This window comes from Panthera leo, chromosome A2 (genome assembly GCF_018350215.1).
Source record: "Panthera leo isolate Ple1 chromosome A2, P.leo_Ple1_pat1.1, whole genome shotgun sequence".
Taxonomy (NCBI): Eukaryota; Metazoa; Chordata; class Mammalia; order Carnivora; family Felidae; genus Panthera; species Panthera leo.
The window spans coordinates 89,736,021-89,757,214 of NC_056680.1; the positions used below are offsets into that span (position 1 = coordinate 89,736,021).

The following is a 21,194-nucleotide window of genomic DNA, read 5'->3' on the forward strand; positions in this document are numbered from 1 at the left end:
TAAAGATTCTCTTGGTTACATAGTTGCACATCCTGTGGCGAATGGGGCTCCTTGCTTTTTTGTCCTCATTTGGTAAAAAGACAAAGCTGTATCTAGATTTCTCATAAAAACAAAACCTTCTAAGCGACAAGAGATATGAAGTGTACCTAGGAAAACTAAATGCTGTAAAAAGAATGAATATGTGTACTCATATTGTGCTCACACCCTGACACTATTGTCATTAATGTCATTGACAAGAACATGATCCCTTTGAAATGTCTTCCTTTCTGAGAATTGTTAAGAATCTGAGTTCTTAGCACCCCAGCCCTTGCTAGAGTGTTTCCGCAGAGTTTCTCTACGTGAGCAATGAAAGCGCATCAAACCACTCACTACGGCAGTGGAGTTCACAGGTCACTCGTGAGACTACGTGAGAGTCACCCCTGCCCAGAGAGAACAAAAGTAACGAAGGTACTAAAAACCACAATGAATTTAACAAATGGCAGTGAGCTTTGAATTTTGCACATTGAATTTTAACCAGTTTATAGCTTACCAAAGCTCATTTTAAATCCACAAGAGACTCCTTTCAACAATGATGGTGCTTATCAACTCTCTCTCCAAGAGGTAGGTCATTAGCGGAGGAATGTGCCAGGATACAAACTCATTTTGAGCAGAACCTAGTTAGAACGTGGGACTACCACAGCATTAGTTTGCTTAGCTTTGTCCAAAGCCAAATTAAAATGGGTTTTGAACTTAATTTTAACTGGTGTCTGAGATCATCCATTCCATTACCTACATGGCTTGCTTGACTGACACTGCATTTTCTGACCTGTTTTGTTTTCCAGCCTCTGCAAGCACGTACGTCCCCACGGTGTGCAATGGGCGGGAAGTTCTCGACGCCACCACCTCATCTCTGTGATTGTGAATTGCAGTTCAGTTTTCGTGTTTTTAGACTGTTAGACACAAGTGCTCACGTGCAGCTCCAGAATATGGAAACAGAGCAAAAGAACCCTAGTACCTTTTTTTTAGAAACAGTACAATAAATTATTTTTGAGGACTGTACAGTATATAGTGATGTGCTAGAACTTTTTAGGCTGATTTTAGTGCCCCTATTATTAACAATTCCCCCAAATGTGGAAATAACCATTGTTTACAGAGCTGAGCATTGGTGACAGGGTCTGACAGGGTCAGTCTAAAAAATATGGTGGCAATATTAGGTAACTTTTTTTCCTATGAAGTTTTTTGTAGGTCCTTGTTGTAACTAATTTAGGATGAGTTTCTATGTTGTATATTAAAGTTACATTATGTGTAACAGATTGTTTTTCTCAGCACAAAATAAAAAGCATCTGTATTAATGTAAAAATATTGAGAATAAAACCTTCAAGGTTTTCCAGCATGGTGGATAATGGCTTATTCTTTTTTAATCGCTCCAAGTAATCTGAATATATTGACTTCAGATTATCTCTGCTTTTAATGTTGGAAATACTTGACTAAGTGTGCTTCTCTTTCCATCTACATACACTTTGAACACAAGCTGTCACCCTGATAAGAGAGTTCTGAGCAAAACTGGACTTCTTCATAGATCACAAAGATCAGATTTTGAGTGACGATACCATAACCATCAGGTTGTTTCAGGGGCCAGATGACAATATCTGTACAGGTTTCTTTAAGCCACATCTGTACAGCAGCCCAGAATTTGCCCAAATAGCCGTCAGATGCAGTAAGGAGAGGATTCCTACATTCTGAATGCAGACACGGTGGCCTGCCAGGGAAGGCTGGATGGCTCTCATTTTCAAAAGCACAAAGATGGCAAACTATTCTAATGTAACTATTCTAAACCAACCAGGAAGTTACTAGGAAGGAGGCTGGGATAGCATCCTGTCATGCCAATGGAAAACCATTCTCACCACAGATAGTGAATGGGGCAGTAAAATGCAGGAGCTGGTATTGGCCGGTGTGTTTCCAAAGTCCCAGTAACAATACTCAGGCACACAGGCTTTTCACTCAACTTGAATATTTTACTAAGCTAAATACAGGAGTGAACAGGGAAAGCAAGGATAAGGTAAAACTGGCTTATTCTTACTCACACTTTCCCATTTTTCCTTGTAAACCCTTCAGTCACAAATCGTTTATCCATGTAGGAAAATTCACGAAGACCTCATCTTCCTGCCAAGGCCTGTGCCAGACACCGTGAAGATGGAACATATTTGTTTCCTGGGCTGATTTAACAACTTACCACAAACAGGATCACTTAAAGCCACAGATCGTTATTCTCTCACAGTTCTGGAGGCCAGAAGTCCAGAATTACAGTGTTGGCTGCACCCCACCTGAGGTTCTGGGGAAGAATCCAGTCCATGCTTCTTGTAGCTTCTAGTGGTTGTCAGCTTCCTTGGCTTGTGACCACATTACTCCAATCTCTGGCTGCATCTTCACATCACAGTCTGTGTGTCTGTCTGCCCCTCTGTGTCTCTCTTAGAAGAATACTTAAATACTTGTCATTGTCCAGGACAAACTCATCTCAATAACCTTCAGTTAACTACATCTGCAAAGGCCCTCTTTCCAAATAATCAGATCCAGGTTCCAGGGGTGGAGATGTAGACACGCCTTGCGGGGGACCACTCTTAGCCCATGATGGAGAAATGATGTGACGCAGTTCCTACCTTTAAGGAGTTTAAAGACAGGAAACAATTCTATTTTTTTTTTATTTCTTCTGAGACAACACACATGTGTTTGAGTGGAGGAGGAGCAGAGAGAGGGGGAGAGAGAGAGAGACACAGAGAGAGAAAGAGAGAGAGAGACTCCCAAGCAGGCTCCATGCTCCGTGTGGAGCTCGATGCGGGGCTCAAACTCATGAACCTCGAGATCATGACCTGAGCCGAGATCAAGAGTGGGACATTTAACCAACTGAGCCACCCAGGTGCCCCAGGACAGGAAGCAATTCTAATGAAAGAAGTATGACTGAGGACAACAGTGAGAGGAAGAGGAGGAGACTCAAAAATAGGAAGGGCCCACCGGTTAAATAACCTGGGCCTGGTTCAGGAGGACATACCAATGCTACTTTTAAAACATCTAGAAATAGTAAGCAGGTACACATAGCCAACAGGACTGGGCTTGAAGGACTTCAAGTGAGGAGTCAGAGGTCAGAAATTTTCTATTTCCTTCTGAATGCATTTGAATTAGCAACATACTCAATCCATCCAGAAGTCACCCCGCTGCTCAAAGACAACAGTGCAAACCAGTCCCGGAATTGTCATATTCAAGAAGACCCTGGATTTGGGGGAGTAGGTGGGGAGGATTGGGTAGTAGATTCAATGGGCACGAGATGGCACAAAAGAATCCTGCTGTGGCCAAAACTGGCAGGAGTGCTAGGTAAGCGTGCTCAGAATGAGCATCTGTTCAAGGTAAAAGCTGAGGCAAGGCTGAGGGGAGGGAGAATAAACGCAATCCACTGATGGGATGTGACAGTCTGAGGAAGGCGATATCAGATAGGTTGTTCAGAGACACAGCTGATGCCTAAAACAACAAATTGATCATGGATCTTTTTAAACAAGACAATTAGTCTGTGGGTGAATCTTGAGAACACTGTATTTGAGAGCTGGGCTTTGATCTCTGGGCCACTGTGATTTTCACACTCCTCCTGCACACTGGAAGTGCAGTCACCTACGGTTCTTGTCGTTTTCTCCTTCCTTGCCATAAGCCTTGTTTCCTATTTGAAAGTGCATCACCTAACATGTGATCCCTGGAAATATTTTTTTAAAAAAAACAATCAAGAGTATGTATGGAAAACAGCAGCTATAAAATCATTTTTACATAAGCCATTTCAAACCAATAGGTTTTGAATTTTTTTTTTTCACTCCAGAAGAACATTTCATCCTTCTAGAATATAAAACTGGGTGAGCCGACCCGTCTTTGCAAAAACTTCCTGAATGTGTGGAACTCAGAATGATCTATCCTACTCATTAACATGGCAGGACCTAATGATGAGGGTTTCTACTGTTGGTTTTCTGAGTGTTTACAGTTTCTGAAATGTTCTGTGTCCTCTCTAGTTTAAATATTAATAGAATCTCTTGCCCACTCATGTTCATCACGGTAATATAAAAAGGCCCCATTTTCAAACTGTGGGACAGGCTGGTTGGCAGACCACACAGCAGAAAGATTAAGAGAAAGTCTGAGAAAGGAGGTTATTCAGCGAGGGTACCTTTACAGTCTTCACCTCCACACTCCCCCTGGGCTAGCCTCAGCTTTCCTCACTTACCTAACATGATAGTTTTGGGCTCCAGAGCTCTTCAGCAAAGGACTATAAGCATGGAGAAGTCAAGCAAGGTGAGGTGCCAGGAAAATGGAATACCAGTGTGGATTATAACCACCACAGCTCTAGTAACAAAGACCCAAACTCCTGAAAAAGGCAATAATCACCTCTGTCCTGTAATAGAAAGATTAGGTTTACAATGCCCACAGATTTAACTCTTTTATTTAACCCAACCAACGGTAATCTGAAGCAGCCATGTGCGATAAAGGAAATACTTTAGAGCCCTGCTCTAAACCAAATCTACCAATATCCACAGGCTATTTTAGGTACAGCTTTTCTTCCAAGACTCATTAATAAAATGAGGCAAATTCCAGCAAATTAAAAGCTTTCGTAGGATATTTTGTTCAAGGAAACTGGAGGTCTGTTTCTTGAATCATCAATCATTAAAGGGATCCTAAGTGTCTTTTGCAGCCCAGTAAATCTTAAAGTAGGATTTGGTAAATGTGTGTGGATAGAGGTGTGTGCTGCGAGGACACATACAAATGGACCAGGGGACCCTGTCCACGCTAGGGCTCAAGAATCTACGCTGAAGCTACTTTTGTACATCAAAAGCCCCTACTTGGAGATACTGTGGTTACTTTAAATGGGTCCGTATAGAAGACTGAATATTATCTCCAAAACCAGTTACCTTAGCAAAAGCGTTACATCAACGCCGAGAAAAGGCTTTTAAATCAATCTTGCTGGTTGAATCTGGACCAACTCATGTGCTTTAGTTTTATCATTTGCTTATCGATATCCACAACTGAGTTCCAAAACTACAAGAGTAACTGAGCAGAGTAACTGGCTTTGTCTTTGCACAGGCAATTAAATCATCAAGGGAGGTCATTGGGTTATTTTCTTTCTGAGTCTCTAAAGACTTGACAAACTCTTGAGGTGGTAAGCTCCTAAAGAGCAAAAACTCTGCATGCAGATTCTTCTGAATAATGTTGCTTATGGGTTGCTGCAATTAAAACCAGTGGTTAGGGACGCCTGACCTTAACTCAGTCAGTTAAGCGTCCGACTTCGGCTCAGGTCATGATCTCACGGTCCGTGGGTTCGAGCCCCGCGTCGGGCTCTGTGCTGACAGCTCAGAGCCTGGAGCCTGTTTCAGATTCTGTGTCTCCCTCTCTCTGTGACCCTCCCCCGTTCATGCTCTGTCTCTCTCTGTCTCAAAAATAAATAAACGTTAAAAAAAAAATTAAAAAAAAAACACAAAAAAACAGTGGTTAGCCAACCATAGCTCAGAGACCAAATCCTAGTCCGGCACCTGTTTTTGTAAGATCTGTGAGCCAAGAACGTTTCTAGGTTTTTACATAATTGAGACAAGAATCAAGAATGTGTCATGACAAGTGAAATATAAATGACACTCAAATTTCTACGTACATAAAGTTTTATTGGAATGCAGCCACACCCATTTGTTGGCATATGGTCTGTGGCTGCTTTCACGCCATAGCAGCAGAGCTGAGGAGCTGCAACAGAGACCACATGTCCTGCAAGGCTGAAAATATTTACTATCTGATTCTTTGCAGCAAAATTTGCTGATCTCTGATCCAGACAATTGCATTAGTAATATCAATTGTAATGGTAGTATCAGTATCAACTGCAATAGTGTTATCAATTTTCAATTATTTGTCCCCGTATCCAAGTTTTTACTTCCTTCATTTATGATCCTAAAATGAACTCATCTTAAAATGTTAAACCAAAAGAAATAAAATCCAGCAAGAATGTCATCTCTGGCCAGTTACTGGGAGGATGAAGTCCATTTTAGCACTCAACAAATGCATCAAGTATTGGGATTTTTTTTTTCCAGTTTACTCCCCTTAGGATCTTTCCTTTAGGACAACCTTAATTTAGGATTTGGTCTTATAAATCTGAGATAGTATTCATGGTTTGACAAACTAGATGTGAGGGTATTTTAACTTCTCTAAAGAAGATCTATTCTACCTAACTTCTGTATAAAAAAAGATAAATGTGAGCAATACACTGACTTTAAACTTACCAGCTGCAGTCATCTTCCCACCCCAACTTCCAGGAAATTCACTTTCATGGGATGAGAGAAATGATCTGCACATTAGCTTCTCATTAGGAATGACCAGGAAGCACAGGAGGTAGTTCTATTTAGAGATGTCCAATGACAGATGCCCCAGAGGGTCTTGAAGAATCACAGTCAATCATGACCCTCCACCTACGAACCTGGAGACTCCACTTAATAAATGACTGGACCCAAGCAATTCTTCCAGATAAGCATTTAAACCATATTTTCTCCTTGGGAAGAAAATAACCACAAAAGTCTACACAAAAATACTATGAAACATTTTTAATCCTGCAAAGGACTTGATTACTAGCAACCAAAAAGGAGAAAAGTCAACAAGCATAAAATTCAGTCTTTTAAATCAAGTGGACATGTATCAAATTGCTCAACAGTGTTAAATGGCATGATGTAATTTATCCATAGAAGACATGGTCTCATCCAGCAGAAAACTGATTTAAATATGTTTTGACAGAGTGCTAAGAGATATTACAGGCAACCGTAGACTTAACGAAGTATTTAAGGCTTAAAAACCTGGGCCTCTTAGAAAAATAACCTACAACTTCTTCTTCTACATTTATGAGGGGAAAGAAACAACAAATGTCTATTAAAAGTCACAGAAACATGATTAATTTGTTTATGCCTTTCAACATTCCACTGTGTTCTGCAAAGGCAAGACATAAAACTCCAGTAAATTTTATAGCTAAGATTGGTCTGAATATTTTCCTCGTGATACTCTTTCTGTCACACTTCTTCAGTGCTTGGAATAAAATGACAAATCACTGGGATCCAAAGGGAAAAGGCAGCTCCTTTCCAAAGATGGGGCGAGCTGACAAAATCTATTTTATACCTAAAATTAGAAATAAAATAAATAAATTCTTCAATACCAACTACATTTTCAGAGAGTTCATTAAAATTTAAGGCATTTTTTGACATGTCAGAGATTTTAGTCCAGTGACAGGAGAAGAAAGAAGCTACCTGGGAGCAAATCCCAATTATCTCTATGGCTTGGTACATACACACGTGGAGCACAGCCTAAGATGGAGAGAGGTGACAGGTGACTCTGTGGACCCTCCTGACTCTGTGCAGCCTGTATACATTTGCCGGGGTTCCTCTGAAAAGGGGCATCTCAAATGGATTGTCACTCTTCTGTTTAAATTTGGATCAAGTTGGGGAACGTGTTTCATCAGCACGGTTTACCAGGGAAATGTGAGCAAGGCCAAAATAATTTCTTCTAATAATCTCTTATTTAAAAAAATAAGATATAAGAAATTAAACATGGAAAAGGTTTATGCTAAGGGACGCCCTCCCTGAATTTCACAACAATAAAATAATGGCAACCTCATCTCGACTCATGAATCCCGCAGCAAAGATGTACACAAAACAAACATTCATTCAACAATAACAGGATGGTCCAGTGTTTTACCCACCGAATAAGCACCATTATTTATTTTTCTCCCATTTTCCACAAAAATAAAGACATTACCTGCTGAATCAAAAATTACAAATCATACCTCATTCAAAGACTTGGGGCACACAAACACTGCCCCTGTGGCCTGCCTCTAAGGCAATCACCAGTCTTTTTAGAAATCTAGATTAAGATCTACAAAGATTACTGTTTATTGAAAACAAACCGGAGCACCTTAGATCATCAATGATCAATAAACTCCCCTCTTTCCCAGTTTTGAAACAATTAAAGTTTACACAAAATTAGTCAAATCCAATTTCTTCCAAACTTCTCTCAACAGATAACATTCAAGTCGTGCTAATACTAGAAACCCATCCATCAGAGGAAATATCACGATTACCTGGATCACTTCTGAATAAGAACAACACTTATTTCATAACTACTTATGGTATAACCACATTTTTAGTGTCAATACAATTATATGCAATGGTCCAAAATGGAATTCCTGCCTTATTTGCTCAAAATGAAAAATTTCTATGAAAGTCATAATTCTCAATGTGTTAACAGAAAAATAACCATATACCTTTGATGATTGATAGACGACAAATATCCCACTGCCATTTTCTGTGAACCGTGAAATTATCCCAATACCTCTTCACAGTTATCTGTACTTATACAAAAGCCATCCCCCTTTCTTCTTCATGACTTTGCAAGTGATTTTATAAACAAGCTTTCTCACTCATTTAAAATTATACTTCAAACATTACATAAATGGTTTTAAGCCATTTGATTTCTATGATCGTGTCAGCTTGCTTGTTTTCATGGGAAGTCTAGCTTCTCTTGGCCTTTTTTTTTTATTTTTTCATATTCTTTCAACATCTTCATTCAAGCCCTTCTTACCAGTTCCAACAAGGATGAAATTTCAAAGGCAAATAGAAGTGTAGAAAACCCGAACACGTGTTTACATGTTTACTCTTCCTAAAAAGTTACTTACTCAGGCTTCTGAAATCAAGAAAGACCCTACGAAAAAATGAAAAACTTACTGTCTTTCTTTGTTCATGAGTTTTTAATAGAAAAGATGTTTTAAGGTATGTCAGGAAAATAAATAATGGGAAAAAAAAAACTCTACCTTAAAATTTTTTCAAATCTTCCCCAAAGAAAAGACATAAATGGGATCACAATGCATATGCTCAAATCTGCCCTCCAAAGCATACTTTTTATGTAGAAGTTATAAAGAATAAAAGTTACCCATTAATTATATGGCATGCATCAGCAGTGCACTGGTGGGCTTAACCTTGGTTTCCAGTTATGTCTATTTACAGAAAAATCTCTTCCTGAGTGGAGCTTCATCTTCAGTTGAGACCCAAACCATTTGCTTTCCTATTTTTGGCAAGATACTTGACCATGTGATAAGGCAATCAAACATTTCAACCTCCTTCCCTTTTCAGCGGCATGGCCCTCCTCTGTGAGATCACCAACGTGCCGGATATGAGGATAGGATCTAAACTATGGTCCTCTGAAACTAGAGATCAGCTTTCTTTGTTCCTTAGTCTGAAGGCTACGGCACTGTCTTTTCATATATTTGGGGATCTTGAGGATTTCAGTTGAACAGATTCAAAATGGTCTTCTTTTTCCTATGAAGAAAAAAAACAAAATCAACTCAAATTCCAGTAAGATTTTAGGATCTTATGGGTCCAGAAGGAAAGTTCTGGATATCATTTCAATCTATATACCTGCCAGTTGTAATTAGGATTTTACAGGAAACAAATAGCATGCCTACCCTAAAGGATGCTTTTGATGTCCAGGAGATAAGACAGACAAGCCAAAATAGAAGCAAACACATTACTGCAATAGATACAAAAAGATGTAGCTGTGTTTTTTGTGAAGAAACCACTGAGACCCTTCCCAAAGGGATATCTGACCTCTGTGCCAAAATAGATGACCCTGACATGTGAATTTTTTACAAAAGAGAACTAACATAAACTATGTATTTTCAAGATAATATAGGATAAATAGAAGAAGAAGGACAGCAGAAATAAATGAGGACAGCACCAGTAAAACATAAGATCGTTTGGGTTCATTGATATGTTTTAGGAAAATCTTTTGGGCATATACTTACTAAAGATATTAAAAACAAGTCATCAGGTAATGTCAATAGTTTACTCAAATCCATCATTGCTGGCTTGTGTTATGTATTACATTCAAACTGTAGCCTATTAAAATAAGTAATCCTTGGGGCACCTGGGTGGCTCAGCTGGTTGAGTGCTTGACTCTTGATTTCTGCTCAGGTCATGATCTCACACTTCATGAGTTTGAGCCCTGAGTTGGGCTCTGCACTGATAGTACAGAGCCTGCTTGGGATTCTCTCTCTCAAAATAAATAAACAAATTTTTAAGTGAATCTTTAATGGGGAAAAAGAGAATTAAGAGAAGAGATTTCTCCCAATGTCTCATTGTTCACATTAGAAAAAAACTTTCTGAATTCTACTGGAATGCAATGGGGTGACTATGCTTTCAAAGAGAATAGAGATGAAGGAAACTAGCATTATTTTTAAAGTAAAGGAAATAGGAGGCATACCAGTCCTAGGTGCAAACAGATGTGTGTCTGAAGTAGAGAAGTCAAATGAGACAATAAAAGTGAGTAGACACTGGGTGCCTGCCAGAAAGAATAAGGCTGCTTTTGTGCTTTCTCTCATTTGAGTGAAGTCCAAGACTTCAGACAAGCTTTAGGGCTAGAGGGAAAGGATTATAGGAAAAATGTCACCACATGAACACCAACCTATCACTTATCCCTGCCCATGTTGAGATGACATGGCCCTGGGAGGGCAGGATGCACATCTCCTCAGTGCTCTCTGTGGCCCTGAAGAAGCTTGCCTGAAGCCTCCTGTTGACAGGACTTCATTTTATTGAAATAACCACTGATGATTCAAATGTTTATTAAGCACCAATGCACTCCAAGAGCACGACTAGACTTCAGGGATACAAAATGTCTGTCCTCAAGGAGCCTACAGTGCATCATGGGAAAGAGCTTTAGGGTGTCAGCAATAAACTTAAAAGGAAATCCAAGATATTTATGGCCTTTCCTGGAGACAATTTGATTCAATATGTTCCTGAGGGGGAAAGAGGCAGAGGCCTGCTGGTGATCCTCAAGGCGTCACTTGAAATAAAACACTGAAAACACTTTATAGAATCATGTTAGCTTCATACAGCTTTAGATGCCATGTCCTCTGTGTTCCCATGGGATTTTGCTCCTATTGGTGAGATGGCGGGGTATATGCATCCAAACACATCCGCGTGTGTGTGGAGTCAGCACCACTACCTGAGACTTACGGATGGCAGAATTACAGATTATTCATTTTCTTTAATTCCCAAAACATGACTCTGGGCCTACCCCATGGTAGGCTGTCAATCAGTGGTTATAAATATGCACTGAAATACTACATTTCAGAAGGAAAAACACTGGACTGGAACTCAGGAGATCGGGTTTTTAATTCCTACCTAACCCTCCCTTGGACAAATAAGGGAAAGTCTCTAGATATCAGTTTACTCATGCATTAAATAAAGATGCCATACACATGATTTTTTTTAAGTTCTGAATTCAAGAATTTACTCAAAAGTCAACTTCCAGAAGCTTCTCCTTACCTCATCACTACCCATTTTACTGCATTCCCTTCTCCTGTGTTCTCCACGAGACTCTAACTCAATGCTCTTATCATACTAGATGATCATTCTGTGGGTGTGTCTGTGTGTATGTGTAAAATGTGCATGTGTCCTGCACTAATAAACTAGATAGTCTCTGACATATCACCAAAACCGGGCAGAGTGTCTAACAGACAATGTTCCATGAATGATGGTGGAATGAAAAAATAAAAGAAAAAAGTTGAAAAAAATTCCTGAAGATAAATTTTTAAAGTTGCTGAGGAAAGTCAAGAAAAGTCAATCTATAGATAAAACCTGACAAGTCCAGTGTATTGGTAGGAAAATACCAAATAAGGTCTGGCCTTTAGGACATTAATAAGAATATATAAGATAAAGCAAATCTTAAATGACATTAAGACAGTTAAGAAACTTACAACCATTTTTACTCTACAAAGCCAAGCATAAAATAAAAAATTTAAAGTAGGACACACTATTAAGATTTGTCCAATGATATACATAGCAGTTTTATTCAGAGCTAGATACTGGAAATGGCACAAGTATTCATCAATAGGAGAATGGGTAAACAAATTTTGGCATATCCATCTAATAGAATACTACTCCTGGATAAAAATGAATCTATTACTGATAAACAGAGGGTAGATAATTCTCAAAAACATTTTTCTGAAAGAAAACTTATACAAAATACTACACACCATGTAATTACAATTATATGAAGTTCTAAAACAGATAAAACGAATCTACAGTTTAAAAAGATTACTACAGTGGTTTCCTCTGGGGGGATAAGGATAGGGATCAATTGCATGCAAAAGGACGTGAGTCAGCTTTCAGTGGTGAGGCTAACATCTTATTTCTTGATAGGATTTGGGGTGACACAGCATATACACTTCTCAAAATTCATCGGATTGCATCCTTGTTATGTGGGCATTTCACTCTATGTAAACACTGTCCCTTAGAAAAAACTGAAAATATTTAATTCTCTCATCAGTTATATGTATCCTGAAGTGTTTAGGCATGAAACGTATTGAATTCTATAGCTTACTTTGAAATTCATCAAAAAAAAAAAAAAAAAAGATGTATTGATAAATGAAAGAGGGATAGAGATTTAGAAAGATAGGTAATAAATCAGATGTAAAATTTAGGTGGTGGGTATATGACTGTACCACTGTATAATACTTTCAGTTTTCCCATAACATTTTAAATTTTCATTTAAACAATTTTTAAATTATTCTGTCAATTAGAATTGCTATGCAAAACAGAATTAGGTGCACTGAGCCTTCTCAGGGAGAAAGACTTTATCTTCCACTACGTTTCCTGTGATTGTTTTCAGGTACCTTTCAAGATTTCAATTCTCTGGCCATATAACAGCAACAAAGGAGGTCCTGCAATATGAGGAGACACTTAAAAGTTTACTAATACTTGTAATTCCCTCTTTTTCTTTTGCATTCAGCTTAGAGGTCACTCTGTCCTAAAAATCTTGCCTGGCACTAAATGCTTCCTCCATTATAAGACAATGCCCTTACAAATAAGGAATCACAAGATCAAATCAGGCAAGAGAAGTTTAAGTAAACTAATGATGGTGGTAATTCTCCATGGGTCTCCTGTGTTTCTGAATGCTTGGGAGGAATACGTTCAATGTCCGTTACGGTACACAATCTTCGCAAATATGCTTATATTACAAAAAGCCTTGGATGACATAGGTAAAGTCTTATTCTAGAACAAAAGAATAGTTTGCTTACAGCTCTCATACTGTCCCTCTCTGTGGAGCAAATGGCAGACATGCTTCCTGACTGTTATAAAACATTCAGATTCCCCAAGCTAAGGGCTCCTTTTCTATAACATAACCCACTGTGTGTCATCTAGTCTGCTTCACTCTGTAGTAAGTGGGGCTTCAGGAAACAAAGTAAACACTGTTGTTTTGACTACTACTACTGCTGCAAGTAATAAACTTGTTTTGTCTCTGACCCAGCAGACTCCTGTCTTCAAAATGTCCAAGAAAGAATGGCAGGCTAATTTGTTGGCTAGCAAGTATAGTGCAGTTTCAGAACCTTGATAGTTCTTCACTGTTTTGTTGATGAGGATGGAAAACTGACAGCAAGGTATCTTTCTGGTTGACCAAATTATATGCTCAACAAGGTAATAAAATTGTCATCCACTTCACTGCCTACAAATGAAAAGGAACTGAGGAAGTAGTTGTAGACTGAGTTCCGGGAAGTGGTTCCAAGACTTCACGGGTCAGCTGTCTGAATGGTGGCCTAGATGTTGTTAACACTCTTCTGAGAAGGAGGATTTCCTCACCAATCAGGCCATCAGCTGCAGCTGTGTTCCTTGCTAACAAATAATACTAAAACTCATCATTATAGGAAAAGGTTTCACCCTCTTTCACACAGAGGTTACAGAGGTATGTACCTACGATGACCATTAAAGAAAAAAATGGAACCTACTTAAGGGCAGAAACTAGGTGACTTGTTAGAATTTTTGCTGATTCTCTTTGGAGATGATGTGGCAGGAATAAATGATCATTAAGAATGCACCAGCTGGGGCACCTGGGTGGCTCAGTCTAGTTGAGTGTCTGACTTAGGCTCCAGTCATGATCTCCCAGCTCATGGGTTTGAGCCCCGCGTCGGGCTCTGTGGTGACAGTTTGGAGCCTGGAGCCTGCTTCAGATTCTGTGTCTCCTTCTCTGCCCTACCCCCACTCGTGCTCACTCTCTCTCTCTCTTTCTCAAAACTAAATAAATTTTTTAAAATGATTAAAAAAAAAAAAAAAGAATGCACCAGCTGGGCCATCCTAGGAGTAAACATCTCTTGTACTCTACCATGCCAACTTTATCAAAGATGACTATAAAAAGTCTCAGACATTTTGTAATGGGTCTTGACTGCAGTAACAAAGCTTTGGCCTTCTCTGGGAGATTTCCCTGAGACTAATTCCCACAGGAAAACCTAGTGAGGCTATGACTAGTATTGAGACTCTTCATGCCCCATATTGGGTTTACAATGCAGAAGGTCACTGGAGAATGAGAAACTGACCCAAAGGAATCTTCATAAGTTAGTATGATCAGCCCCACCTGAAAACTTCCCCTATCCTTTATTTTAAAACCAGGCTATAATTTAGATTGATGAAAATGAAGGGGTGCCCTGGATAGCTCAGTTGGTTAAGCGTCCAACTTCAGCTCAGGTCATGATCTCATGGTTCATGGGTTCGAGCTCCACATCAAGCTCTCTGCTGTCAGCTCAGATCCTGGAGCCTGCTTCAGATTCTGTGTCCCCCTCTCTCTGCCCTTCCCTGCTTGTGCTCTCTCTCAAAAATAAATAGATAAACATTAAAAAAATGTTTTTAAAAGGCTCCAATATGTGAGTCAAGCCTAAATCAACAAAAGGACATAACACCCTCAGCCTCAGACAGAAATCAATTTTGCTAAGGAGTCGCAAAGCTGAAACAGATGATGTTAGGAATGATAACCTTGCCATTCAACATAGGATTTCACATGGACCAAAATACTGGAAGTTTGGTTGAGCAACTGCTGTGCTGCTTAAAAACAAAAGAGGTTAGAGTGGGAGAGAGCCAAAGCATAAGAGACTGTTAAGAACTGAGAACAAACTGAGGGTTGATGGGGGGTGGGAGGGAGGGCAGGGTGGGTGATGGGTATTGAGGAGGGCACCTTTTGGGATGAGCACTGGGTGTTGTATGGAAACCAATTTGACAGTAAATTTCATATATTAAAAAATAAAAAAAATAAATAAAAAAAAAAAAAAACAAAAACAAAAAACAAAAGCAAACGCATGCCTTGTTTGCTGTCACAGAAACTGCCTTTGTCTCTGCACCCTTAATTCCATCCTCCTCATCTACCTTAACTTTAGCTGCTTTAAAGAGAAAGAGGATTAGTTTTCCTGTCACGGAGAGGAAAAGAAGGCTACACACAACCATCTGAGTATGCTAGGGAGTTCTGAGGAGGTAAGGGATTCAAACATTTATCACTCTTTGTTGCAGCCACCAAAGTCACCATTCTACCAGAACCTGTGATAGGAGAGGGACATGCAAATTCAATGAATGGGGTTTAAGCAAGGCTCTCAGCAGGGAAGGTAAGATAATGTGACCTTGTGTGAAGGGCTCTACAGGCCTACTCAAGATGTTGCTGCTTCTACCTCTGAAAAAGTGGGAGGTGAATATGCTTATACATCCTCATCTCCTAAGTACCAGAGGAGATTCTCCTGGTCAAGAGCAGTCCCATGCAGAGAAGAGCTAGCAGAATATACCAAGGGTTCCTAATTCCTCTGCCATTTGCAACAAGTGCCTGTGTCATGACTACACAGAAGTTTCACCACCTTCTGATGCCCAAAGTTGTCACAACCCAAATGATGCACTGTTGGCGTCAAGTTAAAAGTCCCAGTCTCAATAGCCCTGCCTGTGCTATCAGACTTCTGCCAACAAAGATGGTTGATAAACCCCAACAAAATTCAGGAACCTGCTGATTGACTAAAGGTTCTGGAGACTATGTGACTAGATTTGCAATCTGGCCAGCCATGGAAAAGCAGTCCAGCACCTTACCAGACTCTTTGCTATTGGAGACAATATGGCTTCACTTGAATATGCTCCCTGCTGTCTTCTATCAGCTAACCTACAAAGTAGTATCTTTTGAGGCAGGCCCAAACTAACAGGCTATGTTAAGAACTGTCCAGTAAGTTGAATCATGCTCTCCACCTTCGTGGCCTCACAACCCTAATGACCAGTTTGTGTTACAATTCTCAGTCATTAATGTTGCTGCCAATTAGAGACTCCAGCAATGGTAAAGAGCCTTCTCCCAGAAGCATCTTTTGGGATTTTAGATTCATCACCTTGATATGGCTACCAGGTGTAGTCCTTTTGAAAAGCAACTATTTGCTTATTACTGAGTTCTTGACAAAACTTAAAGCCACTGCCATGCGCAGCTTGTGACGCCATAGCCTGATAGTCCCGTTCATGGTGGGTCAGCAAGGTGGAAAGGGCATAATAAGCCTCACTCGTCAAATATAAATGATGTATTCAAGAATATAGCTGATGCTGCCCAGCAGCAACTCAGCCTCACAGGAAAATATGGCAGCATACCCTACGGGGGGAACTTTATCCCCTACTCCACCTCCAAAAATGAAGCCACTGGCTCTGGCCCTTGGTTCACCAAAGTTCTACTACATGATTGGGGCTGCATTCACTGATGGTTTGGTTGATCTGACACCCAACGAGTGTCGACCAGCTGCTGTAGCTGTCCTATCTCAGCACCAGGTATGAATAACTGAAAACCTACAAAATTTTCTGGCTCAGTGGGCAGAACCCAAAGCCACTCTCATGGCTGTGGCCAGCACTTCTCTTGATAAACCTTATTCTATCTCCAGTAACTCCTGAGCTATTGCCAAGAGTCAATAAACTATTTGGTCTGCCACTTGGAAAACTACAGACTGGCACGTTAAAGTTACTCCCCTTTGGGGCAACAAATTCCAGAAACAAATCTTAGCTGATCAAATCATCTGGGTCATTCATGAAGATACTTCCATTAAGGACCCATTGTCTGAAAAGATCAAATGGAATTAAGCACATGATAGAAACTGCACTGGACTGCCAAAAATGCTGCACGGACCCATCATTCTGTCCACCATGGCAATGAATCTGGCATCACACACTGAGCACAAAGTAAAGGACTGTTTTTTGGATGCAGAGGTTACCACAGCATGCAAGACTTGGGATTCATGTCAAAAGTTGACCAGCTTTTCCCTGGAAAACTGATTATGTATGTCACATCTCTGATCACCTCTCTTTGGGCTGTCAGTAGTTCCTTACCACTTGTGATGCCTGTTCAGGTTATGGTGTTCCTCTTTCAGTCTGATCTGTTGACTCTAGCCACACCACTATGGCCTTTTAAAACAATCTGATTAATGTTTGTGGCTTTATGAATCACTTCCAGTCTAAAATGATGCCCTTTTTATCACCAAAGCTACCTGAATATGGGCTGAGAGTACAGGTGTTCAGTGGACGTTCGACACTTCATACTGTTGAAAAATATCATTGACCATTAGAAGGGCCTTCTCAAAAATCAAATCAAAAGATTTCTGACTCTATCTCCCTCACCTCCTCCTAGTCCACACATTTAATAAGATCGTTCAGTTACTAAACATGGCTATCCCCAGAAAGGGATCATCTCCTCTTGGCTGTGTCACACATAATTATCAGTAAGAAAGTTGAAGTTATATGCACTTATATAAGGTTACATACACTTATAAAAAAATCCAGGTTTCTACCCTGACCACTCCTGGACATGATGTGTCCTTTTTACTCAAAAGCCACTCCCAGAATGGCTGGTAGTAAACCCCACCAGAAGGGAGTCTAGGAGATTCAAATATAATTCTAGTTTAGCCATCTGTATTGTTTTATTGGACTGTCAATAACCCTAGACAGAAAGAATACCAATCACTTCACTGACTATACAGCTTATCAAGACCTCCTACCACAGCCCACATGGACAAGGGTAGAGGACACACTGGGTCTCCATCATAAGTTTTTTTTAATGCCTTTGTCCCTCTTGCACTTGAATGTTCTGGAGCATAGGTCTGGGTGCCAATAATGGGATAAGTAGAAATAAGGTGAAGTTTTAGCTGAAATGGGAAAAACTGATTTTGTGGCAGTGGAAGAAGATTAACAATGTAGTCTGATAATGAGGTGCCTGAGAAGGAGATACTTTAGACCCTGAGAGGTATGAACGATGGAAAGATGTTAATGATCATTTGTTTTTCAGAGCCACTCTGTCACCTTTTATAAAGGACAATGCCTTAGTGTTCCTCTCTCAAACCTAGGAGTCTCAAAGACTCCTAGGTCTACCATGCCCATCAGATGCTCTAACCGTAATTCCTCTTCAACTTACTGAGAAGTTGATCCGAAGTAGCACAGGGAATGGCCCCGGCTTCTGCCGCCAAAACATCAATACTACCGTCCTATTGCCATTGCTCAGTCATTCCTTGGAGTGAAGAAGTACCACCTAGTTTGCAGCACGGGCAAACAGGAAAAGTTGGAATGACTGCCCTCAAGCAGTCTCCTCAAAGACAATGAAGAGACAGAATTACTTGAAGTGAATGGGGAACCTTAAGGTTTACTAGCCAGCAAAGAGCTTGCAGGCACCATCAGTCTGAGTTGCTTAACTAATATAAGGTCCTATTTGGTATCTCCAACAACTGTAAACACTATTTTCTTTCCAAAGGCACTATATGTACCTTCAGGACTGTACTTCTCGTGCAGAATCCAGGTATTAATTTCTCTCCTAAAAACATGGTGGCTTGATTTGTACCCTAGGAATGGTTCTAAGTGGTCATAATTCAATTATTTGTGGAAATAGCCCCAATATATCATTAACCCTTAAACAATTCCAAGTATTTTCAAAATCAGACTACTGTTGGGTATTTAGAGGTATCTGAAGGGATAACTGATGTTACTCACCTTCACCCTAAAGGCAGGTATTCAATTAGAAAAGGTGGTATGAAATTTGTCTCTGACTTTAGCTGAAATAATGAATGACACTATCTCAGCCTCTGATGACATTCATGTCAACATCAACTCACTATTCAAACACTATTATGGATGATATAATTGACCTAAACGTCACCCTTCAGGGCCAAGACAAAGTCTGTGAAGTCCCTCATACATTCTGTGGTGTCTGGATTGTCATCATCCTAGATCAAAAAGATAGTAACCACTTGGTTGAATATACTACTCACCAAGTTCCTCTGCCATGGTCATGTAGACAAAAGTGGGAGCTTTATTGGATCCTGCAAATTTTTGAAAACGTCTGTGACTCTCTTCCACATGAATCTTATGGAAGAAAGATCCCGGTGCCAATGGAAAGAACGCAGGCTGAGCAGAAAGGTCAATAGAGGGACTTAAAGAGAAAGCTGCCTGGCTTTCTAAGGTGGACCCTCATGGTTTATGCGATTTAATCAGCTAGTTGGATCTGGGACCCTGGGTGTATGTTTGAAGCTAACAATGAAGGTTCATCTCATCTTGCTGTCTGGTGTCCTAATAGTAGTAGCTTTATTTAAATGCTATATGCAGTAAAGTGACCAGATTGAAACCCAGCCTTGGTCAATCAGATTAAAAAGAGTGGTGGATACAGTGCTACACTAATGGGAAAACTGATCAGGAGCCAAGATGGTATAGAAATGAGGTTTGAAGGGGCACCTGGGGGGCTGTCGATGAAGCATCTGACTTTGGCTCAGGACATGATTTCACAGTTAGTGAGTTTGAGCCCAGTGTCGGGCTCTGTGCTGACAGCTCAGAGCTTGGAGCCTGCTTCAGATTCTGTGTCTCCATCTCTCTCTGCCCCTCCCCCACTCATGCTTGCTCTCTGTCTGTGTGTCTCTCTTTCAAAAATAAATAAACATTATAAAAATTTTAAAGGAAAAGAAATGAGGTTTGGATATTTTGGGGAGACAATTCTCCATGGTTCTTCTGGATTTCTTTACATCTTATGAGTAAGGCAGTGGTTTCTCTTTATTCAAGATTATCTCTTTAAGGATCTTGGTATAGAAAGCAACCTTGGAAGTTAAAGATACTATATTTTTCCGGAGCAGATGTCAGGAAATCTTGTCTCCCTCTGGATCAATGAACACACATACTACCTGTCTAGAATAATAACAATAATAACTCTCTTTGGAGCAAAGAATAGGCATGCTAACTGCACATTCTAAAATAACCAAGTAGCCAAAGCTTCGACTTGCTTTGCTGTAATGCAAGCCATTGAGTGTGCAAGGGACATTTGTTCCTGTTCACATAGCCCTGAGAAAAGTAGGATTTGGGGAACTGGTATAAATTCTGACACCCTGGCTAATGCTTCTGCTGTGAGTGCTGAGCAGTCCTTTGTCTCTGACCAGGAGCTTCATGTCTTCCAAACTGGCCAAGAAACAGTGGCAGGCTTATTTCATTTTTTTTGCAAGCAGGGCAACATCTCATCTCTTAATACTAACTGTTCATTTGTTATTCCATAGCAATAGCATCCTTCTTAAGGTACCACATTGAAAAAAAAAAGTTAATCATTAGCAGAAAGTAAATATGGCTCATTCATTTTATTTTTAAATGATACCTTGTAATATATTTACATACTTAAATGAGAGTAAAAGGAAATAGTTATTAAAACATTCTCAATAAATGTAATCTTTTGTCACTTGTCCTTCCTGCTGAAAATTATTTGAAACACATTTTCTTTCCTCTATTTCATTCTATCTTTAATGCTGAGGGGGTAAACTGCTAACTTCTCATATTTTAGGTCAATGGTAAAGAATGTCAATAAAATGTATTTACAAGCAACATTTAAGGCTTAATAATGTTAATCTGTTTGGACACAGTAATCATTTCAAACCTGACAAATGTGATGGCATCTGATAAGGTACCTTTAATACCTCAACAGTTTATATAACTTTGGCCTTTTCAATGTGAAAACACCTTGTGACCAAATTAAAAAAAAAAAGTAAGATCTTTAATTAACCTAAGACTTTTAAAATTAGAAAAGAATACATTATCTTTGTGAAAATTCAAAAAGTACAAAAATACACCATTTCAAAACTTAAAGATTCCAATTAGTTTAAGACTCCCAAAAGCAGCCACTGTTAATGGTTTGATAGGCAAAGACTAACTTAAATGAATATTTAATTACTGTGATCGTCCATGTGTTGTTTTACTTTACTTATCTTGGACCTATTAGCAGATATATCAATCTTCACAGCTGCACAGTTGTATAGTATTCCATTACTTTGTATATGGAAATTCCTTATCTACTCCTTATTCATGGTGTGTAAGGTTGTTTCTGCTTTGTTAACCAGAAAA

General features: G+C 39.6%; 2 protein-coding genes across 3 annotated transcripts in view; one reads left to right on the top strand and one right to left on the bottom strand.

The window, feature by feature from the left end:
• GRM3 (glutamate metabotropic receptor 3) overlaps positions 1–1,307 on the top strand; it is a 112,411-nt gene extending 111,104 nt beyond the window's left edge. Inside the window, exon 6 of the mRNA XM_042927334.1 lies at positions 822–1,307. Coding sequence (XP_042783268.1) covers positions 822–895 — 74 coding nt within the window. The 3' untranslated portion in view covers positions 896–1,307. The remainder of the gene's footprint in view (positions 1–821) is intronic.
• Positions 1,308–6,566: 5,259 nt separating this feature from the next.
• The window catches only part of ELAPOR2 (endosome-lysosome associated apoptosis and autophagy regulator family member 2), a 182,191-nt gene continuing 167,563 nt past the window's right edge, over positions 6,567–21,194 (bottom strand). For both annotated transcript variants that reach the window (XM_042916730.1, XM_042916725.1), the window contains exon 22: positions 6,567–9,335. In XM_042916730.1, the coding sequence (XP_042772664.1) occupies positions 9,276–9,335 (60 nt within the window). In that variant the 3' untranslated portion in view covers positions 6,567–9,275. The remainder of the gene's footprint in view (positions 9,336–21,194) is intronic.